The 25,827-nt window shown below is 40.2% G+C and overlaps 1 protein-coding gene across 2 annotated transcripts; it reads left to right on the top strand.

Annotated features, from left to right (window-relative positions):
• The first annotated feature begins 9,129 nt into the window (after nt 1-9,129).
• On the top strand, nt 9,130-25,286 carry ARHGAP11A (Rho GTPase activating protein 11A). Of its 2 annotated transcripts, XM_063117746.1 has the most exons (12): nt 9,130-9,182; nt 11,125-11,195; nt 11,818-11,914; nt 12,166-12,419; nt 14,324-14,484; nt 14,572-14,718; nt 16,970-17,044; nt 19,309-19,476; nt 19,612-19,747; nt 20,117-20,222; nt 21,227-21,353; nt 23,023-25,286. In XM_063117746.1, the coding sequence occupies exons 4-12, from the start codon at nt 12,355-12,357 to the stop codon at nt 24,543-24,545; spliced, it is 2,508 nt and encodes an 835-aa protein (XP_062973816.1). In that variant the 5' UTR covers nt 9,130-9,182; nt 11,125-11,195; nt 11,818-11,914; nt 12,166-12,354; the 3' UTR covers nt 24,546-25,286. The 2 variants fall into 2 exon arrangements, with proteins under 2 accessions (XP_062973816.1, XP_062973817.1); XM_063117747.1 differs by lacking the exon at nt 16,970-17,044 and having other exon boundaries at nt 9,151-9,182.
• The last annotated feature ends 541 nt before the right edge of the window (nt 25,287-25,827 follow it).

The following is a 25,827-nucleotide window of genomic DNA, read 5'->3' as shown; positions in this document are numbered from 1 at the left end:
TTCTAAATGCATATTAAATCTGTCTTTAATCATGCTTTCAACCAAATTACCCAGAACAGAAGTTAAGCAAACCAATCCCAGTGTCCCCTTAAAAGCTGATCCAGAAGGCTACAGGACATCCTGGAACAGTGTGGGAAGTAAGTGTGCCTCCAGGGAAAGGGACAAGTCACAAAAATATCCCTCTCTCTTCCTTCAGAGGATGGCTCCGTTGGATCTGAATCCCTTCCATTAATGGGTGGGATTCTCTGAATCTAATCCATTATGGAATTTATTTATTTATTTTACCCGTCAGGCTAGAAAGAACTCAGTAAAGAGCTGGAGGTACTTCTTCAGTGCTGGAAATAGCTTTTTCTTTAATATGTATTCTGATCTGAGAATAATTTGCCAGCTACAGAACAAAGGGGTAAAGGGCAGATGCATAAAGAAAAGGCCCCGTAGAGGAATGTCTACCATTCAGATGTTAGATGCCTTGACCATGTGACTAGCTTTATAGCTCCTTCTGACAAAGCTTGAGTTCTTTTTTCCACTTTAATCTGCATGTTATATGATATGCAGTTCAATCCTCAGCAGTAAGCTGACCCACTGTGATCCTCAGGGAACTCAGTTTTTCCGTTTTTCACAGTACTTCATACGGTGGCCCTGAAAGCTGAAAGAAATACCCAGCGGCGTCTCTCAATTGATTTATTTGTTCATCCATTCATGACATCCATTAGAAACCTTTCAAAACATGCTATTTTCCCAAATAAATGTAAAATAAATAAATGTAAAACATATAACCATGTTAAAAAAATTAAAACACAACAAGAATGAGCAGAGAAACAATAACATCAGGCAATGTCATTCAATTGAATTATGTTTCAGCCGGGCAAGATCTGAAACAGGGCCACTAAGAACAAATACAAGTGCAATCATCCCTCTCCATTAAAAGCTGTCTGAAATAAATATGATTTTAGGGCCCAAATTTGGGTGACTGTTGCAGGTGCCTGAATTTGTTTAAACAAAATCATCTTTCCATTAAAAAAAGAGAAGAAGATGTGAAGAGATGGTTATATATTGGGCGGTATAAAAATGTAATAAATAAATAAATAAATAAATAAATATGCGCTAACGCTGCCCTTTAAAAAGAAAAAAAAAGTTTCCCTTAGGAGTGAATTGGCTTGACCAGAACCTACTTGGCAGTCTTGTCCAGTCAATTTTTCTGCTTTGCTTAGTCGTATGAGATTACGACAGTATGTCCAAACTGTATGTCTGGGCATACTAGTGCTCTGTGCTCTGACCCATACATTAATTTTAAAAATTAATGTTTCCTATGGGTTTAAGTACCCCACATAAAGGAGACTGCCTGCTGTATCTCTGCATGATTCACTGTTCTTGCCTTCTTCCAACTTACCTCCATTTGGAAGCAGGAAATTCTGCCATATCTGTACATCAGTTGTGTCTTGATCATTCAGTCACTGCTCATACAGAGATGGAGAACTTCCTGCCCTTGGAAGAAGCATGCCCTAAGCAGTGACTATTGCAGAAACATAGGAGATGAGCTTCCCTGACAGCAGGTATTTCTTAGAGTTGAGTTGCACACACTAAGGCCTTAGCTAGACCTAAGGATTATCCCAGGCAAATGGAGGGGTCGTCCCTGCCTGCTGCCGGGATCCCCTGTGTGTCATTTGCATGCACAGGGATGATCCCGGGACAATCCCGGGATATAGGCCTGGTCTAGCCATGGCTTAAGAGTAAACTGTGATGGGCTCTTCCAACCACTGGAATAGTTATCAAGTTACCAAAAAGCTAGACAGGGGCTAACGCCACATAGCTATAAAGAGGAGGTCACTTCCATTCCTCCAGATAAATAATCCTCTGTACAGAGACTTTGCCATTGTGTTTTCATGCCAGGCAGGCAGGCTATTGGTTATTCATTCAATGAGTGACCAAGGTACTGTACAAAAGTGTGAGCATAAAACATTTCCCTGGCTGCATTCACAATCTAAAAAAAGAAAAAGGATACATAATAGAAAAGATTGGCAGAAAGAAAGGGAAGGGAGCAAAATTATGTAGATAATATTCCAGGCACTGTCATAATTGGTAGACGACAAAAGCAAATAATATTCCAGGTTTAGTGGATTTTATCTGGAACTGATTTCTAAATTTAATTCCACAATAATTCTCTACATAATGAACTATAAAGTTTGGCCTTTTTTCAAATTTGATCATCATCATCATCATTATCATCGTCATCTATCCTGCTTCCCCCCCCCCTCTAATATGGACTCCAATGGTCCTCCTGCTCTCCATTTTATCCTTACAACAATCCTGTGAGGTAGGTTAGGCAGAGAGTCATTGGAGTTGTTCACATAATGTGACAGCCCAACGTGGGTTATTTAACCTATAGTGAGGCTGCAGTGTGTGCATGGTGCAAGTACCTGCCATGCAAGCCCCAGTCAGGTGTTGTTATGTTGTGCAAATCCAGTGATTGTGGGGTTTGTGAGGGTTAAATAACCCTTGCATAACCCATGGTCTTAGGGTCTATGAGAGTTATTTAACTCTCACTTAACTCACGCTCAACGAGTTCGCACAACAAAACAACCTGCAAATTGAGGGCTCCATCACACCTACTTTCTCCCCCTGGTTTGCCTCTGCAATTTCTAGCTCTCTTTCATTTGCACATCAAGCTAATAACCCCTTTCACGTCATTTGTGGTATTGTGCTATACTGATGAAATTTCCCTTTCGCTTATTTGCTCTTCCATTCCATCCCACCCTGCCTCACCCCCACCCCTTCTCCTTCTGCATACAGTTCATTGGTTGCAACATTGAGATGGGAATAGGCTCCTTCCCCCACTCCCCCCACTCTGTCTTTGTTGTCTAGCAATTTACCAATTTAACATTTCATTGGCTGGGCTCCATTTCTGCAGGAAATGAGAGTGGATTTGGAGCAGTAAAAGTCCATTCAACTGACTCAGCATAAGTCCATTGGTTTGACATGGTGCTGGAGGAGGAGAATCAGCCCACCTTCCCCTTTCGTCAGCAAGCTCTCCCTTCAAAGCACATACCCCCAACAAAGGAAATAGTGAGAGGACAGCACTACACAGGGCTGAAAGGTGCTTTAATTCCATTTGGGGGAAATAATCCAGACTTTCCCCACTCTAGGAAAATACAGAAAAGGGAGGGGAAGAGGCAGGGTGTCTGCAGGACAGGCACAACAACATCTGAGTGTTGTGCTGCAAAACCACAAATCAGGCATAACTAGAGTGTGATAAAACACTGGTGTGATGGAGCCTTTAACCTGGCAGGCACTGCACATGTCATCTGCACCAGGTTAGTGACTTACCCAAAATCACCCTGTGAACTTCTTGGCCTGAGTGTAGACTAGAAGTGGGATCTCCCAAGTTCCAGTCTAACAGTGTCATGACTATACCACACTGGCTCTCACTGGTTATTCTTCTCTCTTGTTCCATTCTATCTCTGTCTCTTTTTTCCTTTAATGTGTAATTGTTGGTTACAGTGGGGTGGGGGTGGGTTGTGCACTGGGACCATGTTGTCAACAATTCCCCATGTTTAAGTCTTTAATTGCTTCTCTCAATGTTCTAAAACACATAAAACTTACATTAAAGAAAAAGGAAGTCAGGTTCTAGTAGAAACTGTGCATGCTACTAGATGGACATCTCCAAGCACTACCAATCAAAAGACATTGTGCAACTATCCTGTTTTTACCTCCTGAACAGGTGTGTGTGTGTGTAAAGTAAAGAATACAGAAGCCACTCTGGGAAAACACGAGAAGGTTACAAATGGAAGACATTGTCCTTTTGATTTCCCATCAATAACATTCTGTGAATGAGGTAGGGCAATTGCAGAATAAAAGCCATGTCTGGAAGCACCCTAAGCTTGGAGATACAGATTCTTCATAGAGTGGACAGAACGATCATTATTTTTCTTTTGACCTACTATCATCTTTGGTCAAACTGATTTTTCTCCCAATGTGCAGCAGCATTGTCCCCAACAGGAAAGAGAGATCTTTCAGTTAATGTGCAAAAGATTTTTTATATATCCTGTCTACCTGAAATGAGTTTGAACATAGCTGCTGCACTAGCACAACCTTTTAAAAAACAACAACACCTCATTTAATGTTTGCTCTGCAGTTAGCTCATGGTTTTTAAACAGGAAGTAAACTTTAGGTGCGGTGGTTTCCTCAGCTTGTCATAGCTAATGTATAGGGCTGTATTCACTGTGCTGAACAGCAGAAAACCGCCTCCCTGAAGAGGTTGCGTTGTTGCAAGTGCTAAATGGTTCTTTGTGCACCTTCAAAGGACAATTCAGCTGGAGCTCTCAAAAGCCTGCTAGACATAAAGGATAGAGAAATGAAAAGACACCATGATGGCACTTCAATTAAAATAGTGTCCTGAAAAAAGCATGTCTTTCTGCATTGGGCTTAATCTGCCATATGGCCTGATTTTATTTTATTTTTAAGTACCAAAATGAAGGGCTGTTTTTGATGAGATATTCATATGACCAATCTCTCACTCCTTTGCAGAAATCATGATAACAATCATTAGTACCTGCTTAGAAACGGTAGGTTAGTGATCTTCTTACACACACATGCAACCGCAGAAAGGAAAAGGAGCTGTGTGGTTAAACCCACTACAGGGAAATAGATATAAGGTTACAGTCCTAGATGCACACTTACCTAAGTGCAAGTCCCATTGAATACAATAGGATTTGTATCTGAGTAGACCTACTTAGGATTTTTTACCTGAAAAATCCATTTATTTGTTTAAAACAAAAGGAATAACAACTGAGTACCAGAAGAAACATTGAAACCCCCCATACTTTTTACTTGATAAGATGTAGCATGTCAAATGTATAAACTAAGGCTCTTATGTGGGCCCTTTGAAATTGAAGTTGCAGTGACTAAGCGTTCAAGGTAAACAAAAGGCAGAAAACGGCAATTGATTATATAAAATATGATACAAAATAATGTTGCCAACACTAGAAGAGCAGGAAGAGGATTTCAGTGTCTCGGACAAGGGCTCCCCCTTGTGTTATGTAGCCCACTTTGCAATAAACAGTAGAAACAATGGTATAGAATGCTAGGCTATACTGGCAGTGTAACAAGTCATGGCTAGCTAATTGTAATCTTTTGCTCTAGTTCTTTTAAAATCCCCAAGGGAGTTCTGAAAACCATTTTTGATGTATTTCCATATTTTGCTGCACAAAGGTGTTGTGCATGGCTGTTATATAGCCACTTAGACTGGCACAATCCCACTTAAAGTCCAATTCTCTGCATGTTTACTCAGAAGTCATTCCCACTGTGTTCAGTGTGGGTTCTTCCCAAGAAAGTGTGTTTAGGATAAATCATATTAAGGGTATGATTGTAAGCCTGTTTAGATAGAAAGCCCAGCACTCTGTTCACACAGTAGCCAACCAACTGTTGACCAGGGACCAACAAGGCAGGACATGGTGCACCAGCACCCTCCCACCCATGTTCCCCAGCAACTGGAGTATATAGGACTACTGCCTCTAATACTGGAGGTAGCACATAGCCATCAGGGCTAGTAGCCATTGATAGCCTTCTCCTCCAAGAATTTATCCAACCCCCTATTAAAGCCATCCAAATTGGTGGCCATCACCACATCTTGTGATAGTGAATTCCATAGTTAAACTAAGTGCTATGTGAAGGAGTTCTCCCTTTTACCTGTCCTGAATCACCCACCAATCAGCTTCATGGGATGACAGGACCTTGGGTTCTAGTATTATGGGAGAAGGAGAAAAATGTCTCCTTCTCCCATAAGGGAGGATTGCGCTTTAAATAAGCTTGGTTTTCCTTCTGCTTGTTATGTTCACACATTCACACACAAATACAGTTTTGTTTTGCTTTGTTCCTAAGAAAATGAATGGGTGTGTACATGGTACACACATAAAACCACTCCTGTGGTGGTGTCAGACTAATTATTTCCTTAAGGACAAGCAAACATGCTTGCAAACAGGGCATTTATTGCACCATGGCCCTGCCTCATTCATGTATCAGGGGGTCGAGACAAACACCATCTTCCAGTCGTTACTCTCCCATATTTTTCCACCTCTCCTTCCATCTTTTTCAATTACTGTGGAAAATCCATTCATGAAGAAAAGCTGGAATAGTTGCTCAATACCTTCTGATGATTCATATTAGGACCCCGCCAAGGCTCTCGTTCAGAGAGGTACTTCAACAGATTAGTAGTCTTCATTGTTTTAACAAGCCATATTTGAGACATAAGAAGCATTGCATCATTTAACATTATGGCCATATATATGAAACCAGTCTGCAAGTCAAACCTCATTATTGAGCTGGGGTGATATATTTGCTCGGAAGTAAATTCCATTCCCTAGTTTGTAATTGATACCATGATGCTGCTTCATTTGATTGCTGTTTAAAAAATTGTCATTTATTTATTTATTTTTATTGTACTGGTAATTGTTTATTAACTGAGTATTTTAATAATGATTTTTTCACTGGCATGTAAAACTGCTTAGAAATTTTGTCATATCAAGCAGCACGCAAGTATTATAGAGAAAGAAATTCTATGTATGGTTGTTCCCCTTGGTGCTACAAGTTAGAAGGCATTATGCAGCTATTCTGCTTTTCCTTTTTAACAGTTTTTTTGCAGTAAGAAAAAAAGATGGAAGTGGTGGGGAAACATGGAAAAGTTACAAGTGGAAGATGATGTCTGGACCCCCTGAAAGATTCCATGAAGAAAGCAGGAAGAAGGCAGGACAACGGCTGAATAAAAGCACTTGGCACTAAGTTGAGCCAGCCGGCCTTTCTATTTCTTGTCAGACATTAACCCACATCCAGTATGAAACACTGGAATATTACAGATCCCCAAGTTGCTTTTTTTTTAGTTGCTATCTCTAATTTTTGAGGGGTAAAAGGTAAACATGTTTGAATGCAAGTAGATGGAGCACAACCATTTTTTTCATTCCACTGATGCTGCAATTTAACTAGGTTTATGGTTGTTGTAAGTGATATGTCTTTTGTATGGAGGAGGATTGTTCTTGTTGTATCATTTGTTTTCAGTACTACATGATGTTTAAGTTGCAGTCCTGTAGAAATTATCCTGGAAGTAAGTCCTGTTTCAATGGGGCTAACTTCTGAGTAGACATGTCTGGGATTGCACTGTCAGAACCAAAAACAGCACAATAAATTCATGTTGAATATCCATTATATGTATCTGTTTCTTGATGTATGTACTGTGTAGTAGGAGACCTATTTCACCATTAACATAAGAAAAGCCATACTAGATCAGACCAAAGGCCTATCCAGTCCAGGCCCTTGTCTTATATGACTTCGGTAACACTGTGCCCAGCAGCGCGAGCCGGGGCACAGCTACATGGACGCTCCTTCCCAGCGTCTACATGGGAAGGAGCGCAGTTGAGGGCTTTCCAGCACCAACACCGCTGAGCCCACCCACCTGAGCACCCACAAGGCCGGTCCAGGAGCGCCTGAGAGCATCCGTTCCCCCTCTTCTCTGGTTAGTGGGGTTAAGGGGAAAATGGGGCTGATGTGTTTTGTTTGTTTGTTTAGCTGTAAATGCGAAGGATAACGGGGGGGGGGGAACAAGGGGGAGGAATGGGGTGATCTCTCCCTGGTGGGATTTCCAACCCCCCTTTAAATTTTATTTATTTTTTCTAAACTCCAATCTTAAAAAGTCAGGGTAAGTCCCCGACTTCTTTAGTGCGGAGCTTTGGGGCTTTACTATGGGGTGGCAGCTGCGTCATGTAGATCACCTGTTGCCACTCCGAAGCAATCCAGGGGCAAAGCATCCGTGTGGACCAGCCAGGAATGGAAACGATTATTGGATCTACCTCATTTCTGCCCTGTCCCCACAGCAGTCCAAGGGTAAAAGCCATAATAAATTCTACTTAAGAGTAAACCCATTGAAATTAGTGGGACTTAAGTTAGTTATGACAAACTTAAATTTCAATGGATTTACTCTAAGTAGGACTTACGTTGGATTTTATCCCATGACCCACCAAATGAAGCCTGGTGCAAAAGACACATATTTAGAATTAAATAATTTTGAGCCCAGAATTCTGAGTATCAGAATTCAATGAACTCATGGCTCTAACATACAAAAATCAACTCCTGAATAAGCAGTATAATTTAGGGAAGTTGGCGCAATTTTCTTGCTGCTATTGTTAAATAACTGGGAGTCAGTTTTTATTTTATTTATTTAAAACTTTTCTTGGCTGCTTTTCAGGGCAGAAGTCTTCCCAAGGCGGCTTACAGCCATAAAATACTTAAAAGCAGTTAAAATATTAAAAGTGACAAAACATCAACACAGTCAAATAGGGTTTTGATAGAGTTGTAAGCCTCACTCAGCCTCATGTCAGCCCTGATATCCTCGTTCTGCAATACGCACCTGAATTACGCCATCAGAGCAGAACATATTAACCACACACGCCCCCCAATATCATTTTTCCCACATTAGTAAAGGAAACCGTGAAAAGTGCTTCTATTTTTAAATTATTATTTTTTGAAAAATGGAAGGGAGAAAGGCGCAAGGCCGTACTGTTACCAAATCAGAACTGCAATAATGCTTAGACGTCTCATCCCCGCACCCCACTTTTACCCTGCTAACCGGGCAGGGGGGAACCATGGTATCAAAAGTAAATGGTTCCCAAAGCAAAGGATAGTCGGTTTTGACTTTTTGTGTCTATGTTTTGTTTTGCTTCAAGTGCGAGAGCGCCTTAGGTGATTACAACAGACGCCTGATTTAATTAACGCTTATCCTGTAGGATCTGCATTAGAAATAGAGGCGACGGTGACGCCACTTCTCCCATTTTCATTGTTCTAGGTGTTGCGATGGCGGGCAAGGGTCATGGGATTAAATTTCAGGCGTCCCTGAAGGCACGTCCGCACGTCAGCCGTTGGTGGGCGTAAGGGGTCCTGAGATTTCGAACAAGGGAGCGAGCCAATCGGAGAGGAAGAAAGGGGAGGCGCTCAGTTTGACTTGATGTGAGGCGGCGGAGCGCGAGGATGACGAGCGGGCAGTGAAAGGGGCGGCGGCGATGGCGGCCACAGAGAGCCGTGGGAGAAGGCTGGCGCAGCTGGCGGTGCAGCAGGAGCTCCGGGCTGCCTACGGGATCAAGATCAAGAACCGAGCGGCGAAAGGGAAACCGTCGCGGTCGGCAGCGGCTGGGAATGGAGGGGTGAGTCGAGAGGAGGAGGAGGCCCAGCCCGGCTTTGGGTGGGTGAGTGGGAGGCGGGCAATGAGTGGAAGCAACACGGGCAGGTTAACTTGGAAATACGCGAATACGAGCGTGAGTAGGCAAGGAGCAGCCCTGCGGCTTTTCGTAGCCTTGTTGTGTGCGTCTCTCCCCCTCCCCACCCCACCATGGCGGGATTCTTCCCATGTTTTCCGTTCGCCGCCTGCTAGGAGGCATGAGGCAGCCCTAGAAGCGGGACTCCTACGTAGCGCCCCCCCCCCCCGCTCCACTTCGTGAGGAGACTGAAGAACAAAAACAAAGTTCAGAGCTGAGAAGAGATAGGGGCAATCGTAGGACTCCCCCCCTCCCTGTCTAAACAAGCATACAACTCCCAGCATGCCCCAGCCAGCGAGGCTAGCTGGGGCATGCTGGGAGTTGTAGGACTTTTTTTGTCTATACATACCTACGACTGCGCCCTTGGTTGCCTGATAGGAGTCTGTGACTTGGAGTGGCGGTGCAGAAGCAGCTCCGAGGCTTGTAGTAGTGTACAAACTTCAGGTCCTTATTAACATCGCTCCTGTAGCTGTGGGTAATACGGGATTGGAAACCAGTGGGGCAACTTCAGCCTCATCTTCTTGACAACATGGGGAACTGTTTTATCCCGAGTTGAGCCATTGGACTAGTTCAATGTTCCCTTCACTTCTTTTAATACTTGAGATCCACGTTAGTTGTAGGATCCTCCAGAGCAAATTTTTGGTTTTGGGAGCCTCAGTGGGGATGAGAGAGGCCTTTTGCACGGACGTTGGGTTTCATGTTTTAAAAAACCCACGATTTTTGAGTTAAGAACTACTTGAAGGAAAGCTCATGCAAAAAACAAAACAAAAATGGTCTATGTTCATCAGTCACAGTTTCTCTTTAAGGGCGCTGTCCTATGCAAGTTTTGACAGAAAAAAGCTCCACAATTCCCAGTATTTCCCAGCCAGCATGGGAAACGTTGTAGGACTTCTTTCTAAACCTGCATAGGTATATGCTTGAAGTAACTCCTAAACCTATTCCCTGCTATGTTTTTTTAACTCAACTTTAAAGAACAAATAGAAGGTTCTTGAGGCTGCTAAAGTGAGAGAAACTCAGTAAGCCCTTATAGATGGCATGTATCATATAAATACAAGAACTTCTGCAACTGTTTGTGACAAAACTGAGGCAGAGTAGAGGTAGAGATATTGCACAACTCTTGGGGGTAAAGATAAAATCTTAAATGAGAAGGGATGCATATATCTAAGGATAGGGAATTGTGATTAGATAAGAATGGTATCTGTAGTTTATTGGGGTCAAAAAACACAAAAGTATTTTTTTCATCTTATGAAGCAAGCAGTTGACTACAAAATGTGCACCACACTGTACCAGTTTGGGGATCATCCTATGGCCCCTAGATAGCATCTGAGGGGCAATAGGATAGTTCAGATTCCCAGCTATATCTGAGCTCTACCCCCTCCCTCTCCTCACAGCCAGTGTGAAAAGAACTGCTTTGTCTGAAAAGGGGACATTTTGGTGGGAGATTGTAGAAGCCAGGGTATGAGCTATCCTGGAACCTCCCCAGCCTCCTCTCTTCCTCCGAAACAATTTTGCTAGACGGGCAAAAAAAGCTCATCTAGCAAAAATTCAGGACAGGAAGACTAGGAGGCAAAGATCACTTCTGCTGCTCTTCCCGGCTGGTATATGACGATTGTAAGTTTCCAAGATTGGAGGCTTGCAATAATCACAATAGGGTTGCACCCTTAGAATTCAAGGCGCTACTGCTGTGTGACGCAAGCTATTTAGGAGGCCTGCATTGAATATTTAAGGACAACTCAATTTCTTTTTGTTTTTCAGTTTTTGATTTCTTTTTGATGCTTATTAAAAGTGTATTTTTCTGAAGTGTCATATTTAAATGTTGTGTTTTTCTTAGGGCAAAATCTTTGGAATACCTCTTCATGAATTACCTCATCAGGCTGTGCCTGAATATGGAAGTATACCTTGGTAGGTAAAGCATGTAGTATAGTAAACATTCAACATAATTAGGATCTTCTCTTCACAAATATGCTGACTTTAATTTTGGGTTGTGCATTTTATTTTGGTAGGAATGTGCAGTAAACCTGGGAGAGAGTAATATCCTCATTCAGCTCCTGAACCCCCTCTCAAACACACACCAAGTTTGGGGTGGGGAAAGGTGGCTCTTGTTCATCTTGACGAAGGAGAAGGAGATTGGGACACTGTCTACTGGTCCAAGCATGGGCATACAATAGCATCTTGGTAGAGAGGAGAACTTGTGCCTTTCTAGTAGTACAATATTGAAATTACGTAGCAGTGGAGATGATAAGGAGAAAAGGCAGTAGATGTCTTGGGGGAAAGTGTAGCTTTTTTTGCTTTTGCCAAGTTAACAATGATAAGCAGGTAAGCTGTAGGCTTAGTCTTTTTGACTGATCAAAAGCCACTTTGTTGCCCAGAAGCTGAGGGCAGATGATCAAATTTTGTATTTAAATATGCTTACCATTTGCAATCTGAAGATCATGTTGGCTCATTAAATGTGTCACTGTGTGGTATTTCAGTTTGCAAAGACTGAATTCTTAATACCAGACCCTTTGATTCTTTTTACCTTCAGCTTTTTAGTTGAGGCTTGTAAATACTTGGAAGAACACATTCATACTGAAGGGCTGTTCAGAAAGTCTGGATCATTTGTTCGCTTAAAGACATTAAAGGTACAGTACTACTATTTCCTCGCATTTTGTACAGAAAGTAAAGATAAAATATGCTCTGCCCACAAACCTCTTACAAAGCCAATTGAATTGTTTACATGGTTTATGCAGGTACGCCTTTAAATATCTCAACAGATTGGAGCTTCTTTCAAAAGTCTGTATTGTCTTCCCTTAAGCATATTGTTTTTTCCAGGTGTTTCTTTCAGTGTGACTTTGGCTTACAATGACAATGTCTGCTTTTGCTTTTCTGCTAGAGTAAATTGGACCTAGGTGAAAACTGCCTGTCTACTGCACAGCCATGTGATGTTGCAGGCCTCCTGAAGCAGTTCTTCAGAGAACTGCCAGAGCCCATCCTCCCAAGTGACCTGCACGAAGCTCTCATCAAGGCTCAACAGCTGTGTAGTGAGGAGAAGAATTCTGCAACACTGCTACTCTCATGTCTTATGAATGACAGGGCAACTGATACACTCAGATATTTTTTCAAGTTTCTCAAGAAAGTGTCTCTAAGGTAAGTTGGGGATATCATTGGTGTTGTGCTTGTGATCAGCCCCCTGGAAGAGAACCACCATGGTTGTGAGAATTATATAGTGGATGTGGGTACCCTTGGAAAAATTACATTGCAAACATTTCTGACACTTTGGCTCAATTGGGATCTGATTTAACATTTTCTTACTTGTAAAATTAACATGATGTAAAGTACATGTTGTATAAATCTTTTTTCCAATAGCCCCAAAATTTGATTAGGGAGAGGGGACCAGTGAAGCGCTTTTAATATGGTTTATATTAAGTTATACTTGGAAATGTATTTTATTGGAATACTTGTGAATATATAAATACATGACAAATAGTGTACAGTTCCTTAAATATTTTGCACTTAAAGACAAAATGAAGGCACAGAAAAGCTGTTGACGTACTAATTTTAGCACTTTCAAAGACAGCTGAAAAAGTTAATTTATTAGAACAATAAAGATTACTGTACTGTGCTGATTACAACTCTGAAGTTCCCAATTTGACAGTGCGTTGATACCTATGCATTACATTGCTTATGAACATTATATATCAACTCATATTTAGCAATGTGTTGAAAATATAGTATCAAAAATTGCTCCATTCCACTTCACTACCATTGAGCTACAACTGCAAGCATTTTCTCCTACAACATGCTGTACATGCTCTTTGGCTTCTTGTCTTTTATTTTATTTAGCAATAGGTTTTTTATCTCATCCAAGAGGCTCACAGCACGTAACCATAACATAAATACACCAATAACGAAAAACAATTCAAAATATACAATCTGCACACCTCTCTTCCATCTGTTCCCACACCAATGTGTCTCACGTAGGGGAGTTCTCTAGAATCCCAACCAAGGCCTTCTAAATTTCATGTTTTCACTCTTACATGGGTTTCATTGCACTTATAACAACAAAAGTGAGGCATACCACAGCCAGTGCTTTAGAAACCCTGTTTGTTAAAGCACGCCAGAAAGTTTGTATAAAATGCAGGTCTTCATCAAAGAAAACTAATAATAGATTTAATGACTATAAATTGGACTGTATCCTTGTATTTCTGTCCTCTCACTCAGAATTCCCCCCCATAGCACTTTTATCCTACCTACCCCAATACTTTCCTGAACCCCGCTAACCAGACTGGGAATGTTAAAACAGAGCTTTGGCTATTGGGAGGTATAAAAATGCAATAAAAAACCCTTTCGTCGCCAGCTGAAGACCTTTTTATTCTCCTAGTATTTTAACACTTAATTTTAACTTAAATTTAAATTTTATTGTTTTAACTCTGTATTTTAATTTTATATCAATTTTGCTGTGTGGTTTTTATTCTGGTTGTGCTTTTTATATTGTATTGTGTATTTGTGCTTTTAACCTGTTGATTGTTTTACTGTGATTTTAATTTTTGTGAACCGCCCAGAGAGCTTCGGCTATTGGGCAGTATAGAAATGTAATAAATAAATAAATAAACATCCCACTCCCCAATCCAATGCCCATAAACAGAAATAATTAAACATTGCCATCTATACCATGTTCTTCCTAATTGGCTTCTGCATGGCTTGCTGGTCTTAATGTAGCTGACACTAGCATAACGAAGGAGCTCCTCTAGCTGCACCCACCCAGGCCCTTGATAGACTCTTCAAGAGTGTATCTGCTCTTGAAGCCGTTCACCTCCTTGCCCAAAATAGCAGCAAGCTTGAGAAAATAGAATCTCGTGTAGTCTTTTGTGCTAAGCTGGTTGCAGAAGAGCTACATTAGCTAACCTGTGAACAAGAGCTCTTCAAATGTAGTGCTGATTAGCAATAGAAATTATAACTGAATTAATCTAAAATTATCAATTAAGACTAGATAAATAATATGAAACTTCTGACACTGACCTATTTTTGTATCGCTCTCCCCCTCCCCCCAGATCTGCAGAGAACAAAATGGACAGTAATAACTTGGCAGTAATTTTTGCTCCAAATCTCTTGCAATCGAGTGAACCAGACAAAATGTCAGCTCATACAGAGAGGAAACTTCGTTTACAGGCTGCAGTTCTGCAGACACTTATTGATCATGCAGAAGAAATAGGTAAGCTGGTGTTCAGGGACATGACTTGGGGTATTTCTGTAGTTATACTATTTGAATCATGCACATAATAATTGTTCCCTAATTCAGGACATGTACCAAAGTTGATCCTGGAAAAGATACCTGCTATGCTTGGTATTGATGATCCTGTCACTACTCCTAAACTACAAGACTATGAAGAAAGTGAGATTGCAACTCCTGGTGAACATACAAGAAATAGAGGTCGGAGCATAGGAGGTGAGTACATTTCCCCCTGTAAGTGCTTGTGTTTTTTTTAAAAAAGGAAAACATGGCTCTTATGTGTGCTACTTCTATACCGTTTAATATAATATCCCTAAGCAGTTCACATACATTAAAATAATTCCGATTACAATACAGAACAATGCAATGGGTAATAATAATAATAATAATATATTTATTTGTTACTCGCCTCTCCCTCTGGATTGAGGCGGGGTACAACACAAATGCAAACACCATAAATTACATATAATTGATTAAAACATTTTAAACTAATACATTATTAAAAGCAGCATATTATTAAAAGGCATCTTAAAATTCAACTGGGTAGGAGTAAGATGGAGCAGCATAATTAACTAAGTTACAAGCCAAGGGAAGCCTGAGTGAACAAGTACGTTTTCAGGAGATGTTTGAAACATGCCATGTTGTCTGCCTCCCGAGCTGCATGGGGAAGGGCGCCGCTACCAAGAAGGTATTTTGTGGGCATTTCGTTGGTTTTGGAATGACCAGCAAGGCCTTCTTCGACATCCTCAAACGTCAGCTGGGTATAAATAAGGGGTGGTGGTCTGCTAGATTGATATGTCAGCAGAAAATGAGCTTTTCAAATGGCTAAACTATAACAAAATGAAGTGTGCTTATATTAAACATTGGTGATAAGAATGCTTGATTTTTTTTAAAAAAAATACTATGCTATGTGCATTTGCTTAACTTATATATGCATATTTAGAATGACGATTTTAAATTTGTTCAGTTAAATCTATTTTTACTGTAACTTAGATTCTCTTTGTCAAAGTGCTTTTTGATCTACTTTATCAGACCAAAACATCCAACTAGTTCTAAATATTTCTGTATGACCGGTGGATGCTCAACTTCTTTGAAAGTAACATAATGTCAATCCTCAGTTCAGTTATCTAATGAATGATAACAGATTCCTGTATCCTCCCTGGGGCAACTAATGCAATTTGATTATTTAGCAATAGATCATAAGAGAGTTAGTTGACTTTGAACCCTGAACTATGTCACTTTACTGACATAATTTTCTAACATACTGGACACTACAGTCTGCATATCTAAGAGTAATGTATTTAAGGTTTTGCTACTGCAAGTAGATGGTAAGTATGTGTGCTCGTTCTTCACAAATTCTTTTAAGAGTGGACAGCTGTCTCAAATTTGCTTGTAAATCTTGAGAATAGTGAACTATTGTACCAGAAATGGTTCTAAGTCTGAATTTCCATATCTGAGTTTTGTATACTAGCTGATATGTCCAGCTTGCTTATTATATGTTTTGCTTTTCCCTGAAGTTGTGTTTAAATCATTCTTTTTTGAATAGTATTGAACTGTGTGAAAACTTCTTGCCTATTTTTGTTGGGATCTCAAATTGCTGTAACAAGAAATGGATTTTTTTTAAAAAAATGGGTCAGTTTAACCCATTTTATTGCCTTGGTGGTTAGAGTGAAGGGTGGGGGCTTAAGAAGATTAGATTTTCTAACTACTTTCACAAAAATAAGCAAAGGGGGCTTGTTAAAAGGTGTCATAATACTGTGCATCTCCTGATGGAATATTTTTTTAAAAAACCAAATGGCTAGAGATTTTAGTGAAGTCTTCCTTACTACTGCCATTTTCTAACTCATGGGGATGGCATATATTAAACCAGGAGGGAGGGCCTTGCATAAATACATCTGTGTCAATTCAACACTTGCAGATATCTTACACAGATCTTACACGGATCACCATAGTTCCATCAGCACAACTGGAATGTAGTCGTGCTGAAACAGTGACTGAGTTTGAACCATCACCGGGATAAAAGAACCCGCTGTAGCTTCTCCCCTCACATATGTGACCATCATTTGCATAATTCTTCGTGATGCATTGCGGATTGGCATGTTGTTTGAACGTGGCACAGCAAAGGTGGCTTCATATCTCCCTACAACTCACAGCTTGCAGTAGGCGTTGTAGGGTGGGTACGAAGCCACCCACACTGCAGTGCCAGGAATTACGCAACTGATGTCCACATGCCGGCAGAAGCTATGATGGATTTTTTTTATCCTTGTGATTGTCCAAACAGCCCCAGTAATTTTCTAAGGATCACGTCTACATTGTTTTGCCAAATTGACTTTCGTCTCAGAGATAAAAATTGATGTATTACTAAGAAGCCATCCTTTCTCCTTTTTATAATAATAATAAAAAATCAGAAATGGAACAAGTTAAGGTTCCTTTTAAGCTTCATTGCTTGGTATGTCTTCAATTTCAGATATGGTTAGTGGAGCTCTGAATAAACTTAAATCTAGCAGAACACCCTCCACTACCCCTCAGAGAGAAAGACATGGTAGGTATGGTGCATTTGCATGTAGCACTGCATACCATGTCCTCAGGCTTTGTGCATCATAACAGGCTACCTTATAGCATGTAGGAGATATATAAGCAAGTCTGTAATACTGCTTGCATTCTTCCTTAGGCTTGCTGTTGCATTGATACTAAAGGACTGGATTCTAAAGTTAGAAACTGGGCTGCGTTTTGTTGCTGCATACCAAAGCTTGGGTGCCATTGGTGTAGTATTCAGCTGTCTTAGCTTGGATAAATGCTTCTTCAGAAACATTACTCTTCCCCTAAATTTCCCAATGAGAGCTTCCCTCTTATTGCAAATGGTGCATGGCTTTAAATGCTTTTCAAGGATTGATTAGAAGTTTCTGGAAATTATGGACATAGTTTCTTTTAAGGACAAGCAATAGGGGACAAAATAGTAAAATAGGAATATTTTCTGTATTTGCTGCAGTACTCATATGCTATGTGTTTCCTCAGAAAGCAGTATCAGTAAGTCTGGCACTTGCTCACTTGTAAGTGAGTTTAGGATTACAGCCTAACAGTGCAATTGTATAAGTTTACTCAGAAGTAAGTCCTATTGAGTTCATAGAAGCTTACTGTCAAATAAGTATGTATGGGATTGCAGCCTTAATTTAGTGGTATCATTTAGGTTCAACAGTGTATAAAACAAATTTTCCATGTGCATATAGAAAGTTTGTTTTATACACTGTTGAACTTAAATGACATGTTTATAAGTAAAGCACCAGGAAAACCAACATTACTGCTGTGCTCCCACTGTTTCTGTTGTACTAGTAGGACCTACTGCCAGCGCAACAGGAACAGGCACTTCCAAAAGAACCTCCATGAGTGGCAAAATTAATTTCCAGATTGACATAGGTGACCTTATTTCTGCAAGCTCTGCTGACCTTCCCTCTTCCACAAATGAGTGTTTCAGCTTGTTTCCAGTTGCCGCAGGATCCACTAGCATGCAGGCAGTTTTGGATGCTGCCCAGTGGTTGCAGAGTTACAACATGTAACTCAAAATATCAAGTACAGTACTTGGACAAAGGCACTGTGAATTCAGACTTTAAGTACTTACCAGCCTATACAAAGAGCAGGAGTTGTTTCAAACAAAAGGCTTTAAAGCCACCTAAGTAATTTACCCGAACAAGGTACAATTCCAATACTTTACACTATTGAGTTTTTTCGAAGTTGGCTGAATGATGGAATTTAGATTCTAAGGCATCCTTATTCCACCTTCGCAAGTTTATCTGACAGAGAAGACTTGATACCTCAGATATGCAGCAGGCTCTCTGATGCCATAGAGGAGCTTGCAAGCTTAAGATGAGGTAGGTCACTCCATTGTAAAAATAACACAAGTGTACCACCGTGTACAACCCTACACTATGGTTTAACTGGTTTGTTAACCACAAATAGCCCAGGAAGAGAATCCAGGGGGTAGGTTTGCACAACACAGTGGATTGTCTTGGGTTAATTAACCCAGAATTAGCTGTAGTTTGTGCGGCCATTGTTTTGAATTTGCAGCCGCCGATTGGGGGTTGAATGTGTTGAGCAAACCTGGCCATCGTGGGATAATTGAGAGTTAAACAATCCATACTTAACTCAATTACTAACTGAGGGCAACGTGTTGGCTGTTTAACCCTTGATTAACCCACAATAAGCTGCTGTGTTGTGATATGGCCCATATTTTTCTGTTGGGTTGTGAACTCTGGGCTGTCCATGGTTAACAACCCACAGTTATGTGCAGGGTTTGCACATAATGAAAACCCACAACTCAATAACAACCTATACTCAACCGTACTCTGCGTTGTTATTACGAGCAAAACAGGTCAGTGACATTCAGCCTATTAATTTATTCTGGACCTAATTAGCTAATACTGAAAGGCAGCTGAAACAATAATTTTATTGCTACATCCAAACACTGAAGCATTCCTTATGAGAAAATGGATTTCATGTTACTTTCAATTTTTCCAAAACTTCCAATTTTTTTATTTATAGCCCTGGAAATAATTTTCCTCTCAAAACGTTTCTGAGCCTTTTTTCCTGGATGTTCACATTACTAACTAAAAGAGGAAGCAGGCAGCTGCTATTTAAAAACTTTACTACTTATACTTTCCATTAACCTCTACATGATGCTTTCTTTAAAATATTTGAGTTCCAGACCTTCTCTTAACTGCTGCTGCAAATTGTTTCAACTATACAATACTGTACCTTGTGTCTTTGCTTACCATTTGAAGACTTTTATTGCAGCTGTTGCTTTCTTTACAGTTTTTCCATCAGTGACTCCAGTGATTGTTACACCAAATTTTAAGCGTAAATATCCTGCTGATTCATGTCAAGGATTCTCTAGCAAGAAAAGACGATCTATCAGGCACAGTCTGGGTCTTGAATTGCTACCAAGTAGCATTTTTAGCATCAGCTCAACACCTGGATCAGGTAGAGTGATAATTACTTAAAGTCTCCAGTTTCATCAGTTCAGATTTCTGGCTCTTCTCAATATCTGTAAAGTTACCATTTAACTGTAGATGATTTTAAAATAAACACCTGTTTCTGTAAACCTATGTTTTATAGCTCAGTTTGAAATGAGCCCTTCTATGTTGCTTGAGGCTTCTCAGAGTTCGCTATCTACCTTAGTCACAAGTGAAAAACACCTGCATAGTATTGGAAGTCGAAGAAGCAAAAGGATTGCCAACAAAAAAGTACGAAGGTAAGCTTGCTGAAATATCAGCACTACTGGAACAGAAAGGGAAATGCTACCTCTGTTTTGTGGTATTTAAAGAAGTCTGAATAGGTCTCAATCTCTAATATTTCTAGATAAAATATGACAGAACAGCTCTGTGTCCTTGGTTCTTTGAAAACTAGAGTTGATTTCTTCTGTCTATTCATAGTTGTATTATTATTTTTAATTATTAAAGTAGAACCTTATACAGACTTTTATTTTACCTCTCATTATTTAGATAAAAATGTCCCGTTTGACTTTAAGGGGCTTACTCACTGTATATAAACGAGCTGATTTTAATATTAGAGTATCAGACCTTCAGAACAGTACAGTTAGCTTATGTCTGCTTCCTTTCAGGGTTGAATCTGGGAAAACGGGTTGCTTTTCTCCTAAAATTAGCCGAAAAGAGATGGTACGCAGGTCACTGCGATTAAAGTTCATTCTGGGAAGGAGCAGCAAAGAGGTACGGTGTACATATCTTACTTCACTTCATAATGGAACCAGTTCTGGAGTTTCCACTTTGTTCACAGTGGAAGCAGTCTGTTGCAACAATTTTGAACTATCCATGCAAAAAATACCTGATCCAGTTGGATCAAGGTAGGAAGTAGAGGGCAGACCAGACTGTCTTTCTTGCTTTCTAGCAATCCTATTTCATTTGTAATCCCTTGATTGCAAAAGCCTTTTACAGTCAGTTCTTGAAGGCTTGTTACCTTTAACAAGGGGTTAACAGATTAACTGATTAGCCTATAGCAGTCTATGGCACTGTTCACACAGTAGTTCAGTGTGGGTTGTTGAATTATGGATTGTTCGTTCAACCATGGGTTAGCACGTTATCTGAACACAGGAGATTTTTACACAGGGTGGCTTATTAACCATGCAGTGAGGTTTGTTCCCACACCGATCAACCCAGCAACAAACCATGGGTTCTCAGGGTGATTTGTTCGAGAAAAATAAGCCACACTGCATGGTTAAAAAAGCCATCCTGCGGAACATTTCCGGGGTTTAGACCACACGTTAACCCACTTAGTGTGGGTTAGCATGTTGTGAAACCTAGTCACTATATGAGAAGGTATGTGTGGCAAACATTGGTGAAATAATACATTAACCCTATGAAAATCCTTGTTCAGTCATTTCTCTGCCCCAAGCTCACCCACTTGTTTTATTGTTTCTCAGTTCCCAGTACCCCTGCCTGTGCTGTTCTTCCCTTCCCATAGCCTCTAGGCCTTGCTACCGGCCTCTTGTCAACTGCTGTTCTTTCGCAGCCATTATCCCCATAGATCATGTATCTCAAAGACCAATGGATTGGGTTGTTGTTGCTATTACTGGCATAAACTCTCAATGTCTCTCTGTACCACCATGGCAATGGGGAAAGGCAAGCTTCTAAGCGCAACTATGCCTCCCTTAAATTTCAAAAGCATTACAACATGGAGTCAATAAACTATTAACTGTTTGTTTTTATTCAAAAAGAATACAGCAATGGAGAATCTATCTAGCAACAGATCTGAAAACATTGGTCGTCGACTTGCAAGTCAACAAGACATGGAAAGTGGAGTGGATTCTGTAAAGACAATTGGATTATTAAGCCCATGTGTTGGTGAGTTTAGAACAAATAAAGGTAAACATGGCTTACTGCTGAAAATGTCAAAGGTTGTTTTCTATATCTAATGGAAAGGTAGTTAGAATCCTGAGGAGAAAGAATGTAGGTTCTCCATAGTTTAGATGTTCAGCCCCTTGAAAAGAGAGATGGTCCAAACATTGATTGGTAGAGTTACAGAAATCTAAACATGACTTGATCTTCCTCTTTATTGAGTTCACAAGACGGGGAAAGCAAGCCTCATACTTAATGAGTTTAAAATACTTTGTATGTTCCCAGTACATGGCACTACACTGCACTGTGGTATGAGCGCCTAGGAATATTCTTACATTTTAAAATTTGTCGCTGAATTTTCCTTTCAGACTATTTTGGGCTGTTCTCTTATTCAACCATTTGCATATTTTACTGTCTAAATTGCATTCTTGCACCTTGGAATATGATTGAAGGGTGGGATAAAAATGTCTGAAATAAATAAATAATTGTCATGTAGTCCTTGGAGGCCAAGCATTGTGCCTGCTCCATGACAGCCTTGCTAATAATTATTCAGGAAGTGTCTCATGACTTGGATACATTTCTCCACCCCCTATTCCCAATGATTTGTGATCTCTGCAATGTTTGGCTGTTCTCATGGGACTCTGCCTTCTGGTCATAAGACAGGCAGTCACCATTAAGGCTGATCTTCCTCAGCTGATTGAGGGGAGACATGATAGCAGTCTTCAAATACTTAAAAGTTGTCACTCAGAGGAGGGCCAGGATCTCTTCTCAATCCTCCCAGAGTGCAGGACACGGAATAACGGGCTCAAGTTAAAGGAAGCCAGATTCCGGCTGGACATCAGGAAAAACTTCCTGACTGTTAGAGCAGTGCGACAATGGAATCAGCTACCTAGGGAGGTTGTGGGCTCTCCCACACTAGAGGCATTCAAGAGGCAGCTGGACAACCATCTGTCAGGGATGCTTTAGGGTGGATTCCTGCATTGAGCAGGGGGTTGGACTCGATGGCCTTGTAGGCCCCTTCCAACTCTGCTATTCTATGATTCTATGTATATCCTTAGCACAGAGAAGGAGATGAGATGGTCTGGGCTGATCTAGCTAGATGTGTTTGCAGAGTGAGCAGCCATAATGTGCTGATGTGCTTACCTGTGGGCCAACAGTGCCCTGTTATAGGTGTACTTTCTCTTTTCTAGGTGAGACAGACATTTAGGGGTCAGGGTGGGGCAGTCCACAAAGGTATGCACACGTATGTATTTCAGATCACAAGTGATTATTTCTTGGGACTCTCTCTTAGATGGTATAAAAAAGCAACTGCAACAGATTCTCTTAATAGGATCTTTAATTGGCTCCTTAATTTTGAATATATCCAAGAACCTTCCTGTAAATCTTGGTCCCTCCCCAAACACTGAGATCTCTTTGCCCTTCCTTACAGAAACCTGAAATGGAGCCAGAGAGCACCAATGTAACAGGCACTGTTGTGTCTCCATTGTCAGGGAAAACAGAGTAGTGTGATTGCTACATCTTTCTTTTGATGGTGGGACCACCTTTAGTCTCTTGGTGGCTAGTTCTTACCCTCTGCAGGCAACCAGGGAAGAGTATAATTGCAGTGATATTATACAGGACTTAATGTGCAACATTCTAATTTACAGAGATTAAAAACAATATTCCTTTTTTTAAGGTTCCAAAAATATTAGCAAGTCAGAGGATAACTTGCACATTTCAAACTGTAACGAAGCAAGCTACAGGATGTCCTGGACTAGCCCCAATACCACAGAATCTCAGAAGACTAGTAGCATTGGTACAACATTAACAGCCCATGTTGCAGCAGAGATGTTTTCTTCAGAACCTGCTCTTACAGCTAGAGAACCACCAGTCATTCCTGTTAAGTCTAGCCCCAGAGACGGACGGACTGAACAGGATAACAATAAACTACAAACCTCTTTTTGTGAGGATGAAAATGACTTGACTGCAAACACTTTACTGCAAATTAAGAAAGCATTTTCTGAATCTGGAAGCAACCTTCATAACTTATTTGAAACTGAAACGTCAAAATCCAATTTAACACAAGGAACAACATGCTCTTCAGAAGTCAATCTAGAGAGAGCACTCTTGAAAGCTAAAGCTCAGAAAGTGAAAAATACAGAGCTGGGGACTCTGTTCATGAACTCTACTAATAAATCAAGTGCCATTGACAAACATCTGTCCAGTACAGATCAAAGCCATGCTGTTGATGGGTCCCTCTTCCAAAATACTTCTGAGACTGATAATCCAATTCATGGTTTAAGCAAAAGAGATGGATCTGTACAAGAGGACCAACTGATTGCAATGACATCTCCAGATGTCCAGTTGGATAGCGCAGTTACTCTACAAAAGGAGATACTGGAATCAACTGGGCAATTCACTGCAGAAAGAATGACTGAAGATAAAGAATTTAAAAATGGTAATGCAGAGAGCGAGATTAAAGAATGCTTTGAGACAGGAGAACTTCTTCCTCAATTGCCAAAAGATGGAGATGGAAATGGCAAACAGTACCTACACATGGAAACTCATGAGAAATCGAAAACTTCACCTTCAGGAAAGGTTGCTGACCATATACATTGGTTCAACAAACTTTCATTAAATGAACCATGCTCTGCAAGCAAACCCAAACCACCACTTACGTTCCAACGTACCCCTGTCCGTCAGTCTATAAGGAGGATGAACTCTCTCTTGGAAGCTAATAAGCAGTCAGTTGCTTGTAAACTAATGAAAGCTGGTGAAATCTGCCCTTCTCTTCCTAAATCGGTGAGCTATGAAACTGCATTGTCCTCCTTCTGTGCAGAAAGTATATCCAATACATCTACATCTTCACTGTCTTCTGAGCCAACATGCAAGCCAATGTCTACATGTGATCAGTTTGCTGTATCCTCCAGATCTTCACAATTCATACATCCATTAGAGCAAGCTGTCAGGCCTGGTACAACCTGCAAAGAGACCGAGAGTACTAATTATCATTCCAAGTCTGTCCTTGAGGACCTAACTAACCATGAAACACCAAAAACTGTTGTAAAAATGAACACAAGTGGGAAAGTTTCAGTTGGTACACCTGATAAATGTGTTCTCAGGAAAACAGCAGGAAAAAAGGCTCGCTATAGAGGGTCTCCAAAAAACCCAATAGCCACAGCAAAACTTCATCCAACTGTTAAACCTCTTGACTTATAGATTTAAAAGTCTAATCCTAGCCATGTCTTGCATATAGGTTTGCTTATTTAGTATTGCATCCAAAGGCTGTTAGTTGTTTGTCTTAAACTATTCCATACATTTCTTTAGAAAAAATAAGGATTTTTTTCAGTACTTTTTAAAAAGATGGGTCTCTTCAATTCATTGGAAATGTACATTGTGACTGAAACTTGAACAAGTACATTCTGTTGGATAGCATTTATCTTGTGGCTCCTTAATCGTATTTGTTTATATATTTTGCCTGGATGTGGGGGGGGGGGGACTTGCAAGTGCTGCTAGCTATTGTTAACTCAGATTTCAAAAATTACAAGGAATCGGTTTCTAGTTGCTTTTGTAGAGAACGGAAAGTTTTAAAAGTTGCATTTGTAAGCCAGTGCAGTTCTCATTTAAAAGGTATAATACTAGGTACTTGCAAGTCTTGAATTTTGCAATATAGCCACAGTTCTAGCAACACTCAAGTAATTGTAGAATTTGTGTCTGTTACCAGTGCTCCACTTCCTGTATGGCAACAGCAACTGTTTTTAAAAATTAGCAGCACCTGTACTACTGAAATAGGAAGTGTATTTTTGTTGATTCAAACGGCCATCAAATAAAATGTTAAGTGCATTTGCCGATTTTTCTAAGTAAGCAATTCTATATTGTAGGTGGTGCACATGGAAGCTTCTAGCACAATACATGGTAGAACATTCCAGGGCTGCTGGACGTCTTCTTTTCGATGTTGTATGCTGGTGTGTGTTTTGGGTGTGGGTGTGGGTGTGTGAGAAACAAAAGAACTTGCAAGTCTTCTAATTTTTTGAGAGTAATGTATTACAGCAAATTGAATGATTCAAATTAAAAGTGTGTTGATTATGTCATTGAAATCAAACAAACTGTATAAAGCCATACTGTTCATTTGCACAGGTATTTAGATCAGTCTGTTCTAATATTTGAAACTGTTCCTTTTTGTTGTTCAGGGCCTAAATTATTTAAACTTGAAATTGATTTTTCTTTAGCTTTTCTGTATACCTTGATTTGTGATAAAAGTGCTAAACACTCTTATTTCCAAAACAATAAAGCTTATTTTTTCTATATTGTGTGTGTTCTAAATTTTATTGTCCTTGTACATCTGATGTATAACTATAATACAGACACCTGTGTCTCCTTAAGAAAGGCTGCTCTGTGTTAGGACATCCAGTTATTGCTAAAAAGGCTTGGCTCTACAAAAATACTGCTGTGTTAATTTATTAATTACACTTCTATAACCTTCCTTGAAGGTATGTTCGCT

This window comes from Elgaria multicarinata, chromosome 2 (assembly GCF_023053635.1).
Source record: "Elgaria multicarinata webbii isolate HBS135686 ecotype San Diego chromosome 2, rElgMul1.1.pri, whole genome shotgun sequence".
Classification (NCBI taxonomy): Eukaryota; Metazoa; Chordata; class Lepidosauria; order Squamata; family Anguidae; genus Elgaria; species Elgaria multicarinata.
Note: the sequence above shows the minus strand (reverse complement) of the source record. Positions and strands in the feature narration are given on the sequence as shown.

Coding starts and splice junctions, on each gene's coding strand:
- ARHGAP11A (XM_063117746.1), top strand. CDS start 12,355: ATGAATGACAGGGCAACTGATACACTCAGATATTTTTTCAAGTTTCTC. Junction 14,719..16,969: donor TAGAGGTCGGAGCATAGGAG/GTGAGTACATTT, acceptor CTTCAATTTCAG/ATATGGTTAGTGGAGCTCTG. Junction 20,223..21,226: donor TGGGAAGGAGCAGCAAAGAG/GTACGGTGTACA, acceptor TTATTCAAAAAG/AATACAGCAATGGAGAATCT.